Below are 13,154 nucleotides of genomic sequence, written 5' to 3'. Positions count from 1 at the left end.
AATACGAAGTGCTCTCTATTTTACTAATCTTAGCACAATCAGTAAAGGATGGAACGAAGTGCATCCGTCTATTACTGCTCAGTCATCGTTTGATAACTTTCTTGAACTTCCCGAAAATGTAGTTCTTTGTTTCTTATTCCAATAATGACTCCGCCTAATGTCCAGTGTTTTTTTTTCTTTTCAATGTATTCCAATCCAATGTAATGCATAATACGCAGAAATACCGTTATTTTGAGATACCAATGTAATGCCCACCCTCTAATAACCCCACTATGGTTCACAGCATGGTGAAAATAAATAAATAAATAAATAAATAAATAAATAAATAAATAAATAAATAAATAAATAAATAAATAAATAAATAAATAAATAAATAAATAAATAAATAAATAAATAAATACAGTCACCGAATGAAGTACCTGCAACGTGGAAAACTGTAGAACAGGGCTGCGCCCCAAGGAGCATAATGTATGTGTGGCCGTCAGAGAATGTCCGTGATTCAGTAACGAGTCGCTTCACTCTGAGGTCATCGGGTTGCGTACGTGACCAACCGCAGCCTTTTCCTCCCAAATCTTGCCAAATCTTGCGCCGTTCCATTGCCCTTGCAATAGAAGGGACAAAAAAAAAAAGTTCCTGCAAAACGCTCGAGAGGCTTAGAGTGATTAGCTGCTGCCAGACCTGTTGCAGCAGATCGATGACCTTAGACGAAAAAAATTGTACAGTGGAAGGCACATATGGGTGTATATCGGGCTCCTATCGTAAAACGCATCTCTGCGATAAAGTGCAATAGAAAAGAAAACACTCGCCGAGGTGCGGATGAGAGGGGCGTGGTAAAGCTGGGCGAAAAGTCTACCATGTCAGACTCCACGCTTTGTAGTGTCGCATGACGGTGATAAATAACAGTCTGCATGGACTTATTATATTTTAAGGTGTAAAATTTAGAAAACATCGGCCGCTTAGTTTTAGTTCAGTACCTCTCTTATTGTAGAACTTTTGCCTCCCCTCGTCGGGCTCTCTTATGGTGATTTTTGAGTTTCTACCTACTGCTTAACAGTGAAAAGGGGCGGCGAGGGAAGATCGAGATAGTGAAAATACTACTTCACCTCGACTGCATGAACGCATATGTCAGCCGCAAGTATCTGTGACACACAATGATGGTCCAGGTTTAATCCACAGAGAATGTTTGCCGCACAGAGAATATCTTTTGCCCAGCGACAACTCTCGTTTCCTTACTCTCAGAGAACCATAACAACACACCACAGCCATTTACACGTTCTACGGATGTGGCGCTCCTTCGTGAGCAATCTTCATTGTTGAGGCCTTCTTGGTGACTGCTTGCCTCGTTGGTTGAGGCGTTGTTACAAGTTTCGTAACTGCTTGGCCATCCGCGCAACGACCGCTTTACGTGTATGGAAACACGAGGCTTGTACCTTGCACCTCATTTTTACGCCGCGCATAGCTTCCCGTTGACGCACCTTTATGACCATCGAGTTTTACGCTAGCTTCAGCTCGTCGAAACGTTATGTCTCTTTCAACATGGAACAGATGTCGCGGCGTTGGCCGTGGGCGTGCAGAAACGGCATGAAGGGGGCGGGGAATATGCGCTTGCGGCCCGCGTACAAACACCTTTTTCTTGGACTACATCGTGAAACAAGAGCGCTCGGCGCGCGCGAGCAGCGATAGCGGGTACACAAGCGGACAAGTCGCGGTTACATCCTGTTCGGCCCACGAAAAGGCCACTGCGCTCGCGTTACGACAAGCCGTGCGTATCGTGCTAGCGGAGAGCAAGCCAGTCCCGAAGAACAAAAGCGAACAGGATTGCCGCTAGGTAATGCAAACTAACAAAGGACGCACTCAGCGCGCAAAACAGCCGCTCTTTCCCTCTCTAGCACGCACACGGGCTCGCACGAGCCGCAAATAAGCGGACGAGACCGCGGCAACAAACATACACGCAAAAAGAACACAACAACGGCGGAGAAGAGGCGAGAGCGGCGCGGCACCCAACCCGGTTTTGTTTTGGCCCATTGACGTCCTAAATACCTGCGCGCGATGCCGCGACTGGGCAAACGCGAGCAGTGGCGGCGGCACGGGAGCACCTGTCAAATTAAATTGACCTCATCGCCCTTTTCCTCGAGCCTAAGTTGGACGCAGGCCACTCCCGTGCGCGCGCACCCATTTCCTTCGCCGGAGGACCGCCGCTGCTCTCCTCAGCAACTCGTCGCCCTCTTTTGTCCGCCACTGGTCGGCGCCAATCTGGGCTCACGCGACGCCACACGCACCCCGCGGGAACAACCATGCACTCGCCTCTCTTTCCCCCCTGATCTTTCTTTCGTTGCCTTTCTCGTGGCGTGCGTTGCTGCCCGGTCCCGTTTGACTTTTCACAGTCCGTGGATGTTGCCGATGAAGTTAGCTATATTGCATCGCAGCTAGCTATCGTCATTATCATATCTAAAAGAAAAAGCGCTAACAACGAAACACAAAGACTGGAAAACTACAGGACAAGCGTTGTTAGCGCTTTTTTTCATGTTTTAATAAACATTTACCACCTAGCCAAAATTAATGCTGTGAACATTATCTCATGTTGACAGCGAGGCAAATTCTTTCAATGGCCGATTAACCATGCGCCAGCTGTGATCAGTTAACGCACTATACCCACAAACTGCCCGTCTATTAGGTTCATCATCGGACAACGTGGATGCTATCAGCTCTTTGCTTGATATGCCATGTTCATGTCCTTTTCTTGTCTTCAATTATATTTTGAATCTTATGCAGCCTCTTATGGCGTCGTTCCGCGTTGCTGCTTATGTCAGTGCACCTCTTCGTGAATATAGTAGGAAGGGAAACGCCAAAAGTCTCGGCTCAAACGAAAGCATTAGGGGGAAACTTAATCTGCGCCTTAAAGATATGACGCGATAAAGGTCCGTGACCCCCTCTAACTATACGCATACTTATCAGTATACAGCCGTAAGAGACCACTTTACGTGAAAGACAATATGACATAGGTATGAACCCCACTTGTTCCCGAGCCGTTGAAGCGCGTCTTTCATGACCTCGTCGACAGTGTGTCGGCCCGCCTTGTGCCCAAATATTAAGGCGAAAGCCTTTAATGGCTCATGCTGTCGTGGACAAAATGTGTCGCGCTTTTGCGACGGCTCTGATTGGCCGAGGCGAGATGACGTCATAGAGGTCTCGACCAATCACTGAGCACCACCACAGTATGCGCGAATGCGTGCCTTATATAGCCATATGCCAATCAATGATCAATCACTAATTAAAATCTAATTATTACTTGTATGATTAATAAGGCTAACTACGGAATTAATTGATTAATTACATCCCCAATTACTAGTTGCTTCATTAATAATTGCTAATTAGTGCCAGTTGCTTACCAGTATGCGGCACTCAGGCGTTCGCCTTTCACTACTTTAGTCGCTAAAGTCCCTCGTAATTCTTTTTCTATACGCGAGATTAGTTACATCATAACGCTAAATCATTTTCAGACACGCGGCGAACTTTAGTGCGTATTGCACATCATGATTTATTTACTGTAATTCAGCGCTTGACGTCATGTTTAGCGTGAACCTTGTGGGGTGTTTGAAATTCCCGTTCGAGGTCACGTGGCCGTGACGTCAGGATTCTGCCTACTTCTCAAAATTTTTCGCCCACGTCAAACCGCGCCGACGATGGTGACGCCGGCTTTCTTGCGACATGGGGCCCTTACGTTATCACGTAAAACTGCAACGAGCTGAACTGCAGCAGCGACGCAGCTCTCCTTGGTGTGGGTCATGAATAGCGGCGCCATCTCTGGAGGAAATAGAAGCCCAGTCATGAAGCATACAAAGCTCGATTAAACTGCTCCAAATCGAATTTTTGCATTGCTACAAAGCCTGCTCCAAAATACTGTTGGCCATTACCACCCCTGCAGAGGAACGCGCAACAACTTCGCCTATATATTTTGCTCTCAGTAGAGCTGGATTATTTGCCTCCTTGGAGTTGCAACCTGCATTGATGTTAGTTTGGGAGCAAGGAACTTATTTATGACTGAGAAATTTGAAATTTGAAATGGAATGCCTTTCCCCGGAATTATATTCACTCGCTTGACGTTGACGATGACATCGAGGCTATTACGGGCTCCGTGCTCACTGCCTAACCTATTTGGCGGTGTTGCTTGGCCTTAGAGGTTCGCGATGAAAAGTTATAATATTATTGCAGGTTACCCGTGAGGACGGCCGGCGGTAACAATACCCGTATTTCAATTTCTTGATGTTTTCCAGCTCGTAAAAGCTCCGTTTTGAGTTGACGTGTCTTCTTTCTCTTTGGGACGCGGTGATCAATCTTCCGCCTGTGCTATCAAGCACTGACGGTCAACGGAGAATGCATCCTTGAGCACGCTCCATGCGCCGCAAGCTTGAAGCACGTCCGATCTCGCTGCCCGCGTTGGGCAGCCACGTCTCTCGACAGCCGACAGACGGCATTTTGCAACCAATGCTGTCGTAATGTCGTACCTTGAGTGGCACGTGAGTACTTAAGGAATGTCCACGATTATTCGACTCTTCAAATCGATGTACAGTAGGATATACCACTTGAACGAACGTCATTTAAACGAAGTATTCAGCTGTACGAACTTTATTAGATCCCCCCCCAACGAAGCTCCATTTAACGCTTCGCAAGCGCCTTTCATTTCAAAGAAATTCAGAATTATTGCTCATTTCAATTCAGCGAACATTTTCCGTGTCATCATCCTGTGTCTCCGCCGTCATACGGATCACTTCACCAAGCACGAACCGCACTTTTTGTTGCATATTTTTACGCTGAACCAAGTTTCATTACTACGTGACAAAAATTGACCGTCATTTAGCTTTAAACTCAGTTGGCTATCTAAACAGGCTTGTAGACAGCCGAATACATAGTTGGCTCAGAATAACAGCTTAAGGGGCGAGTTGGTGCATAGTACCCAGAACTGCGGCGCAACGTAGACACACACGTAGATAGATAGTGTGAAAGAGGAAGTTCGGGTTTCGTACCTTTTGTGCGCCTGCGTTGTGTTTCTATCTACGTGTTTGTCTACGCTGCGCCGCAGTTCTGGGTGCCATAGTTGGCTTTACGCGCCTATATGGTCTCCGCAGCCACATTCTGACTTTCAGCCTTACTAAGCCCTTTAGCTCCAAGAAAGTGTACTGGTTAACCATGGTCTGCTGAAACAATGATCTGGTTGGAGAAAGTAAAAGTCTTTTCTGCCCAGCAGGCGGTTGCGCCGGACAAGGTTCAAGAGATCTTGGACACGGTGACTGATTCCAAGACCATTTCAGTTCAAAAGTGCTGCAAAAGGTTACTCCATTCATTGCTTGGAAATGAGCGCAGTGACAAATGAATAGGCTGAACTATGTATGATTTGAACACTCGATGTTTCTCGGAGCTAATGGAAACAAGCTCCGGACCACGCACTAATTTCAGTGTGGAGAATATTAGAGAGATTTAGCTTACCGTGATCCGCGATCCGCCACCGTGTCTCTCTACCACTGTGGGCGGGGCGCTCAAGCTTATTGGTTCCGACGCGACAGGTCTGTGTGTCGATATCCAGTATATGGCGCCATCTATCTGCGTCAAGGGGGTCTGGGCATGCGCAGTGAAACGCGCGGTGGCGGATCACGGTAGCGGATCGCGGATCACGGTAAGCTAAAACTCTCTATTTACTTCAACCAACCTTTTCCTAAGGTCCCTTGAAGTTCGTTCAAGTGAAGTTTCACAATATAAGCCAACTTGGACTTGTTTAACTTGATCGCGGCACAAATAGTTACTTTATCAAGCACATCATATTCTATACGCGTGATCTTCGATCGTTTTCTAATTAAAGGGATAGTGTTAAACACGCCCGTTCTCTAGAAAGTCAGGCGTGGGCGTCGTAAGCGAAAAATCACAAGCATGGCGCAGTAAGGGGGTAGCGGGCAGCTGACAATGCGCACTGACTGGACGTGGGGTTGCCTGGCGTTACGTTTTGTAGTGGCTGTCAACTCGCGCCTACTTCTTTCATATGGGAGGGTGATATTACAATCAGCCTGCCAGAACCTTTGCATTCACAGGCCACGCGGGCACGTTCATATATACGGCTTGGTTAAAGCAGGGCTTTATAGGTGGGTTGGTAGCCCTCGCTATCGCCTCGTATACACCCTTAGAGGTGGAGCAGCTTGAGTGCTCCCCATATTTTTGTTTTCCTACTTGTCATATCCGTGACCTGATGATGATGGTGATGATGATAGTAATATGGCGTTTCGGACGAATTCATTCTGACAGATTGGTATTTCATGCACTGTTCCACGCTCTGCGTGACCTGCATTTCTGCTTTATAATTTCAGCTAAGACCTACTTGACTCCCGTTCTGTTACTGCGGATGTTACACCTTGTTAAGCGTGTGCGAAAGACAAGGAGGCCGCTCGCGTCAATCGCGCAGATGAAGTGACGCAGATGTGGAAGGAGGGAAAGGTAGCACAGTGGATAACGTGATAAAGGCGGCACGGAACGGCGGTACATGGCTTCTTTTCAGGTGTACCGACCACATTTAAGGAGACGCGCTTGTACAGCGGTACCGCGACCGATCGTAAAACAACTGTGAGTGTTTTTTTTTTTCCTTTTTTTTACCGCCTTTTCTCTTTTGTTTATATATGTATTTTTGACCAACGCCGCTTATTTAATTGACTTGTTTCCTTGCACGGTGGCGATTTATCAGCGTGTGGTGGATTTTCTTTTTGTACTCTTGAAATTGAAAGCGTCTATGTATTTGACTCACCGGCGAATGCTGTCAATACAAAGCGGTTAATACTCTCCTTTTCTTGGTATAGATTCCAGCTGACGTTCATATTTTCGGATATGCCGAACGCATCAGAGTGTATATTACTAAATTCCTGTTTTTATCCTAATTTATCTATCACTGATATTCCTTAACTGTCAGTACCTATAGCAGGTTGTCGCTCCTTAAACAAACTATTCAGTAACATATTTCACTTATTCGTATTAATTCTTAGCCGTAGTAGTATCCTGTACAAAAACGTCTCCTGCGGGGTCAGTAGGTACATATTTACCACAGAGAACCAACAGAAACAAAAAGCGCACACAATAAAAGGACCGCATAGAAGAGCGACGCCGGGCTGAAATTGCATTATTCGTTTCGAAAAAGAGCTTCCCCAAGACAGGATTCGCGTGCGCTCTAGAACGCTCATAAAAATACTCTCACTATTTACTAATCAAGTGCTGTCATGCACATGCCTGAACAAGAGATGCCCATCGAAAAACTAGCACACTAGTTAACGTGTTTGCACCTTCAATGCCCCGCTTTAATTCGTGCCCTCAGTTGCTTACAAATACATCATCGTTAACAAGCCAGAGGTTGCTACGGCGCACTTTGCGCTAACCCGTAGAGGATTTTGGGTGAAGTTTCAATGGGACGAAACTTAAAGTAAGGTTTTCTGCTTAAGATGAGTAGAAGTGTCTTCAATCTTCAACATTTGAATGTGCAGTATTACTATTACTATAAGAACGTCGCGTGAGAACACAAAGGCCCAGGAATCCACCGCGGTTGCTCAGTGGTTAGTGCGCTCGACTACCAAGGGCGCGGGATCGCTTTTCGCTTTTCGATGCTTTGCGATGTCTGTGCACGTTAAATAACACCAGGTGGTCGAAATTTCCCAAGTCTTCCAATAACGCATCCTTCATAGCCTGAGCCGCTTTGAGACGTTAAACCCTACAAACCAAATTATAAAGATCCAGACACGAAACGAAGACGTCAGTGGTTCATCGAGGCCAGGATTGATAATACAACCAGCTCATGTTTTTTTTTTTTTTTTTGCATTTCTTCGCAGTAAAGTAGAATCCTAAATGACGCTGTTAAGCGGCTTTGTTTCGTGTATATACCAGTTTGGTCTTCGAAATGCTGATCATCAAAATAACTGAAATAGTATAACAGAATCGTTTTCTCCTGTTAGAGAATTCACAGAGCATAAAGGAAAGACCAATTATTTCTGTTCAACAAAGGGTGTAAATGTTTCCGTCATGCTCACTGATAAAACCGGACTGAAACAACAAGGAACTAAGTCAAGATAAAGCGCGCACGACCTAGCATCTCGTTCGTCTCCTTCGTGTGGACTTATTCATGAAGCACGTTATTCACGCTACAAGTCATAAGGCACAGACTATAATAAGCCAGAACAGGAAACCTGTAGAGAATGGGGCGGCCTTTTAACCATCACGTACGCAGTGTACTCCATTTCAATATGAGCAGACGCCTCCGAACACCGTATATTCTTTCATTGTGCATGACCAAATCTTATTCGCTCGATACTTGCTTCTCATTAGCGCGAATTGTAAATTGCAAATTGTGCGACTTCACGTCTCGAAGCGATATATAGGCTATAGGAAAAATGAAGGTTTTGTCACGTTTCAAAAGCACAGTGCAAAAGCACAGTTCAGCGCTATTATGAAACAAAACAAAAATCTATTTTGCACTAACTCGAAAACATAACGAACCAAATGCACTTCTTTTCGATAGCCCCCGTAGAAGCGCATACATTTAAATATGTTGCTTTGAAGAAAACATTTTTGCGAGTAGGCATAATAACCTTAAACGCTAGCTTCCTTCAAGCCGAATCTTTAATCATGCTTTGTTGCAAGCGGCGCTAATCTGTAATAAAAGGGAGTCATGCGATGCCGCCGGAAAGTTTGCAACTGCATGTTTGCCCCTCCTGGTAGACACGCCTTAAAAAGAAAGCAAGCGGTCATATCGAGTTGCGTTATTTCAAACCTATTAAGAAATCTGCCCATAGCACTATGTTTAAAGGAACGTTGAATATAAACGAAGGCACTGAAATACTCCTTACATACGCGTACGCTATCGCACAGGCCGTCGGGAGGTTTAACCATCTTAAGTTCTGCTGATTTGGCATTTGAAGAGGCCTTCATCTAACGCGCGTCTTTCTATATGTATTAAGCATGTACCTCTGCCCTTGCATTTGGCATCTCTAGGGAATGCTGTCTATGCGTGAAAATTAAAATGCAGGGAAAATTTGGCTCTCTGTTTGATTTTATTACAACAATTGCTATAATTGTCCCAGCAAAGACTAAGCTACGTTTCCTGGAAAGTAATAACGGCTTCATTGAGAAAGCATTGGGACACCTTCTGTCGAAGCTGTCCCTTGATTGTTTGACTTCTAGGCTGCCAGAAATAGACACGTGAAGGCTCTCTGAATAAACAAATGCGACGGTGAGATGTGCCAGTGTAGCGCTTGATGATTAGACGATAAATTAGCTAAAATTACCTGATCCGCTATACATTTGATTTGAAGAAAACATATTATATTACGAAATTTAAAGCCGGCGACATGAAAATTGAGCCCCGTTTTTAAACTGCCTTAATGGTCATGTGGTTCGAAAAATGAACCTCTAAGAGCTCGTTGAGTTGGCTTCCCCGCATTAAATAATTACGTCGTGACGCTAGGTAACATCGCCAAAACCATGTTAACTTGTTCAATATTATCAAATTACTAAACGGCGCTTGTATTTGAAGCATATGTAATAAAGGCGATAGACGCCATTTTATGACTGTGTAATGCCGAAAAGCAAAGTCAGTTATACCCTTTCAAATGGTTACTTTTGACGCTCGATGATTCCAAACCAGAGTGTATATTAGGAAAATTTAAAACCGGCGCTCACCTTTGACGTTGACGGCCTTCAATTTAGCAGTGTAACAATGCCCCTTAATATCAAATGTAAGAAAAATTTATTAGTTTTACTTAATTGTCAAATAATCTTTAACGTAGATAATGTCTCTCTTGCTGTAAAACATACGCAAAGGCTATCGCTTGTAGTTTCTAAAGCAAATATTATAAACTGGTAAAAAATCATATATAGTTCTTATATACGCTTCATGGGCAATGGAAACCATAATACTTTAAAACGGGTCACTAATTTATAAACGTATGCCTATCACCGTCACCTGGCGCCGCTTTACGGCGGTTCCTGCATAACTTGACAGTGTGATAAAAGGGCGATTAGCTAAACACTTGCATTCGTTTCTACGCAAAAACTGACCTTTCCCCTCCCCTTTCCTTTACCGCATGCAGTACGTTGCGCGCTATTTGGTCGATACAGGTTTAAGTGCTTTCATTAAACCACCAGGCGGCGAAGCTCGGCTTAATTTATTTTCAGTGTTAGTTTCAGTTTATGGCTGCCCATAATAATTATAACTGTGTCCAGTAGACTGTTGTTATTGTTAACAATTTACGCGAAAGTACTGTCCTCGGTGATTTTGAGATGCCTATAGTGGAAGAATGACCAGCTGCTGGAAATACAAGAATATGGTTCGCACATCTCTTGAGTCAGTGCCCCTGCCGACAACATAAATATTTGATCTTCATTTCGCCACTTTTCGAAGAAAAAATCACTTTTGAAGGGAGCATGATGTGCAAGCTTTACGCAACCATTGCCTCTCTCTTTTGCATACTCGCAATTTGCCCTTTCTACGCGCCTCGAGTGGCTGGTGGTGGCCTCTTCGTTGTTTCAAGGCCATCGTCGTATGACCTTACACTGGCCAAAAGCTTGCCTATTTCTCGAAAGAATTGAGACTTTACTTCGCTTCGTACGCAGTGCAGTTCTCAGCTCACGGCTACGATCAAGCAAACCGGTGATGTGTTTCTATGCGTTCTTACCTCTCCCACCCTCATCGTCATCCGCCACGACCCCCTTCTTTCCTTTTTACTTCTCCACCAGGATCGGAGCGGAAGGCCGGATAATCACGGTTCGGGTCAATCCCTTCGCCTGTCCTTGCAAATAAACCTTTCTACTGTCTTAACCTCCTTCCCCTTCATGTACAAGCACTTTATCGCGAATCAACAAATCTCGCATGATTTCAAGTGCTCGCAGCACGCCGGACAGGTGGCCGAAATGGGCACGCGCTGCAACGTCGAGGCAGCAGTGCATCTCCGTCCGTTAGATCCTCACGCCGATTAACTGCGGCTGGCGGATGCGACGAAGGACGGCGCGAGCCGTCCCTTCTTCCATCGGCGCGCGCGCGTGTTTGGTTATTGCGCGCGTTCCGGCTGCTGGGCCGCGCATTTGCATAGGCGCGGCGTCTATCCGTTTACGTTCGCCAGGGGAGTAGTGCTTGCGCCGCAGCCACTGCAGCCACTGATGGTTCCTTGCGGAGACCTGTTTCTGCCTTTCCGTGCCGCGGTGGGTTGCGCGTGGTCCGGTTGCCGCGGCGATCGTTGCCAGAACGGAACGGATTAGGCCGGCCACCAAAAAAGCGACGACGGCGGAGGGGACGCCAGAGACGCCGGGTTCAGGACGGGAAATATGCAGGACGCTAGACTGGCCGACGCCGGCTCATGGTTTCCGAAGCGAAAGAGAAGGAGCTAACCCGGAACCCCCCTACCACCACCTCGCTCCCCTCTCCAGCTATATCCCTGTCTCTCTTTCACATGGTTGTAGCTGCCCAGTTTTGTGTTCGAGAAGCGTACAGTCTTCTGGGTCATGCAGACTGGCATGCCCTCCGTTGATAATACTTAAATTCTACGCCCCGCCGGGTTAGCGCAGTGGTTAGGGTGCTCGACTACTGTTCCCAAGGACATGGGATCGAATCCCGGCCTCGACGACCGCTTTTCAGTAGAGGCGAAAAGCAAGGCGCCCGTGTGCTGTGCGATGTCAGTGCATGTTAAAGAACCCCAGGTGGTCGAAATTTCCGGAGTCCTCCGCTACAGCGTCTCCCCTGTGTCACTTTGGGACGTTCAACCCCACAAACCAAACCAAACTAAATTCTACGAACGAGTGCTTATGTAAAAATGTGGTAATTCGTTTTGTACTTCACCGTTGTACAGACGCTGCTAATGCATATGCAGGGCACAGACACAGACCTTTAGACACAGACCTCGTCTCAGATTATTTAAGGATGTCTGGCGGACACGTCACTTGCATCTGAGATCAACGCCCATCAACAGGAGGAAGATTCCTGCGAAAAGTAATTCCCGGTCTTTGGAATATCTATGCCCGAAAACGGTTATGAAACCGGCTTCAATTTTACAGCTATCGCGGAAATACTCGTCAGTAATGCTGCGCTCCTTTCTGGCTTTCTAATCTTCGCGATCATCTACACAGATATAGACTTCTTCAAGCTCGACAATCACTGCATTTAATATCCCTTTAATCACAGCAATGATGCGGAATGCTACTGCAACCGCCGTTGTAGTGAAGACTGCTTTGATTGTCTGTAACAGGCGCCACTGAATGAAAAAAAAAAAAAAGAGAAAAACCGACAAATTTCATGAAACGAAACTATAAGTTCATTAAGCAATCCGAACAACTGCTGGCAGATGGCGAGCACCGACTTTTTACTACCTTATTAGTTCCTATTTAAAACACTTGCCTCCTAACAGGGCGCTTTACTAGAGCTCCGTTATAAAGCACTGACACTTTTACAAAGCACTGATTACACAAATACCGCATTTATTAGATTATAACGCTCTCGATTGTAACGCGTACTTATTCTGCATGTAAAGGAAAAAAAAAATAATGCAGGAAGCTTAAGCTCCACTTTTAAGTGCATCGGACGCGATACCGTTATTGGCTTCCGTCTGCGGCGTATTAAGTGTCCTCGTTCGTGCATATGTGGTCTCTGCTTGCCTAATTACTAACCCCTTAATTTATGCATCTAATAGCTGGCACAATCTTATTGGCATATACAGTACTAAGCTATATTATCCAGCTACCGGTAGTAAGCAACCACGCGACACAGATATAAAACTCCAAGCCGCACGAATGTGCCTACGTGGCCTAAACAATCGTATAGCGTACAGTTTAAATCACACTTAGCGGGAACACGGCTCCGCGTGTCCACGCACCTGGTCTGCGAAATTGCACATAGCCTACTCACGAGTCAGTGCAGAGTGGCGTACGAATACGAAGACCCCGATGTGGTGCTTCTTAGCGTCCGGAGCCGTGTTCCCGTTAAGTGTCATTGACACTGTACATACATGACACCACATGCAAGAGCCCCGGAAGATTGATTATCCTTACACTTCCCTACCACAAACGGACAACCCGAGTTGGCAGCTTCTCCCAACTCTGTGATATCGTGTGATCTCGTAACGCCGCACAATCCATCGAAGAACCAC

At 45.8% G+C, this 13,154-nt stretch overlaps 1 protein-coding gene across 10 annotated transcripts in view; it reads left to right on the top strand.

The window, feature by feature from the left end:
* LOC146199172 (uncharacterized) overlaps window positions 1-13,154 on the top strand; it is a 210,027-nt gene that overhangs the window by 90,677 nt on the left and 106,196 nt on the right. For 2 of the 10 annotated variants that reach the window (XM_084594627.1, XM_084594626.1), the window contains exons 2-3: window positions 6,354-6,480; window positions 6,542-6,606. The exons of 6 other annotated variants lie outside the window; for them this stretch is intronic. In XM_084594627.1, the coding sequence (XP_084450753.1) occupies window positions 6,463-6,480; window positions 6,542-6,606 (83 nt within the window). In that variant the 5' untranslated portion in view covers window positions 6,354-6,462. Of the gene's footprint in view, window positions 1-6,353; window positions 6,607-13,154 lie in introns of those variants that run through there. 2 more of the 10 variants (XM_084594628.1, XM_084594632.1) reach the window with 2 other exon arrangements.

This window comes from Amblyomma maculatum, chromosome 2 (assembly GCF_055883805.1).
Source record: "Amblyomma maculatum isolate TAMU_Amacu chromosome 2, ASM5588380v1, whole genome shotgun sequence".
In the NCBI taxonomy this organism is placed as follows: domain Eukaryota; kingdom Metazoa; phylum Arthropoda; class Arachnida; order Ixodida; family Ixodidae; genus Amblyomma; species Amblyomma maculatum.
Note: the sequence above shows the minus strand (reverse complement) of the source record. Positions and strands in the feature narration are given on the sequence as shown.